Here is a 1,899-nt window from a genome sequence, read left to right on the forward strand (position 1 = left end):
GATTTCTACAACCTACATTCTTTTAGTCAACTTGCTGTTTCTTTGGTTAAAAATTTGAAATCTCCATTGTTTTGGTTCCTAATTCAAATAGTGATTGAAGTGCTTGGGTATTAATTTTTTGCTTAAACGAAGTCAGATTAAATTTAAATATGTATATAGTACATAAAACCTTGCTTTATTATATATTTGGACACTACTCAGACTAATAATTTGTAAAAGAATTGGATCTACGAAATATGAAAGATAGATTTGAAAATATAAAAGGAAAAGCAAAAGAATAAGTCAATCAAGGAAACATAAAAGATAGGTTCAGAAAAAAATAAATAGCTGGTCTTGTCTAGTAACCGAAACATAACATATTTATAGATATTCTCACGATTGATTGTTTATCTATAAACATAATTACAATACCCAACCAATTAAGCTGGTTCTGATGATAAGAATCATCTTAGAATCAACAAAAGAAAAAGAACAAATAAGAAAGAACATAGATTTAAGCTTCGAAATAACTAGATTTCAACGGGTTTTCGTGCATATCTCTATGGCCTTCCGTTGTGTTCAAAAGGCCTAACCACAGAAGCTAGTTCATGTCCAATCTTCCGCAAATGATCACTGGTAGAACCCTTGTGTGATCCATACTCAATCATGGGTGCTTTATTGACATCTAGAAAATGCAAGACTATGACTGTAGCTACTGAACCAACAAACATAGGAATTGGACCAAAAATCCATAGGAGCAAAGTGATTGCAAAGTAGAGTGCACGCAATCCTACTGTCCAAAAATTGTTTCCTCTTATCACCGACTTTTGGATGCAAAGAACAGGAACAGAACCTGTTGGCATGCTTATGAGGAAACTAGCATGCACAAAATGTCTTGTAGTTTGTACAAAACAAGCAAACGCCAGTAGGAAGCATGATAAAATGCCGATGTATTTGATAGAGCTGGTGGATTTACTTGTGTCACCAAAGATAAAAGTGCTTGTAAGAAAGTTATTAGATGAGTTTCCTAGTAAAGCTCCGATAAGAGAACATAGAACTAGAGAAATGGAACACAAGGAAGTTGAAGCAGATAAGTGGCTATTAAGAACAGCTACTACAAACCCTCTATCTTTGGTGTCAATCTGCATCATTTCAAGAAAAGTTTTAAAGAAAATATAGAAAGAAGACAATTTTGTTATGAAATACAAGTGGTTGAAGTTATATATACCAGAAGCATTTTTTCAACCCATGCCTTTTTGTTATGATTCTCGTATCCGATCGCTGTGGTTTCAGGATGCTTGAGATATCTATAGAAAAGAAAGAGATGATAGACGCACATGATCAACAACCCAGATGGGACTAGGATTATATCCAAGTGTTCTTCCTTCCATGTCCACCCCATCTTTCTTTTTTCTCTTCGCAACTGAGTTTCTTTTTGGTATCCGATGGGAAGGAAGTCAACATAACATGGTTTTGAGGTATTTAATGGGAGGGGTGGATCTGACTTTGTCAATGAGTTATGGTAGGAAATGAGATGCTATACACAACTTGCAAATGAATATTCTTCCTCCAGGCTATTTTACATCAATATTATATCTTTCTTTTGTTTGCTAGTGTACAGTTTTGGATTACGTTGTTTTTTTTTTTTTTGAAAACGGATTGATTAAAAATGTAAGAAAGAAAATAGATCTAGCCAAGGGGCTAGCAAAAGAAAAACAAAAAATGGCTAGCGATTATTACTTTTAAGAGAAGCTCCACTAGGGAAATTGCAGCCATAAATTTGTTGAAAGACGTGTTAACACAGTTCAAAAAAAATAAATAAATAAATAAATAAATAAATAAATAAATAGGGACACATTTTATCTTTTAAAAAAAGGAGATTATTCCTCATTCTTTAGATCTCTGAATAATTATTCCCAC

The 1,899-nt window shown here is 33.2% G+C and overlaps 1 protein-coding gene across 1 annotated transcript; it reads right to left on the bottom strand.

Annotated features, from left to right (window-relative positions):
• Positions 1–341: 341 nt before the first annotated feature.
• Positions 342–1,444, bottom strand: LOC111916865 (uncharacterized). Its single transcript, XM_023912521.3, has 2 exons — positions 1,208–1,444; positions 342–1,121 (listed from the first exon to the last, which is right to left on the bottom strand). Exons 1-2 carry the CDS (start codon positions 1,379–1,381, stop codon positions 540–542), a joined length of 756 nt encoding a protein of 251 aa, XP_023768289.1. The 5' UTR covers positions 1,382–1,444; the 3' UTR covers positions 342–539.
• Positions 1,445–1,899: the final 455 nt, after the last annotated feature.

This window comes from Lactuca sativa, chromosome 9 (genome assembly GCF_002870075.4).
Source record: "Lactuca sativa cultivar Salinas chromosome 9, Lsat_Salinas_v11, whole genome shotgun sequence".
In the NCBI taxonomy this organism is placed as follows: domain Eukaryota; kingdom Viridiplantae; phylum Streptophyta; class Magnoliopsida; order Asterales; family Asteraceae; genus Lactuca; species Lactuca sativa.

Excerpts from the sequence above, each read along its gene's own strand:
- LOC111916865 (XM_023912521.3), bottom strand. The coding sequence starts at position 1,381 with ATGGGGTGGACATGGAAGGAAGAACACTTGGATATAATCCTAGTCCCA. Across the intron at positions 1,122-1,207 it reads GGGTTGAAAAAATGCTTCTG|ATTGACACCAAAGATAGAGG; the intron begins GTATATATAACT and ends GAAATGATGCAG.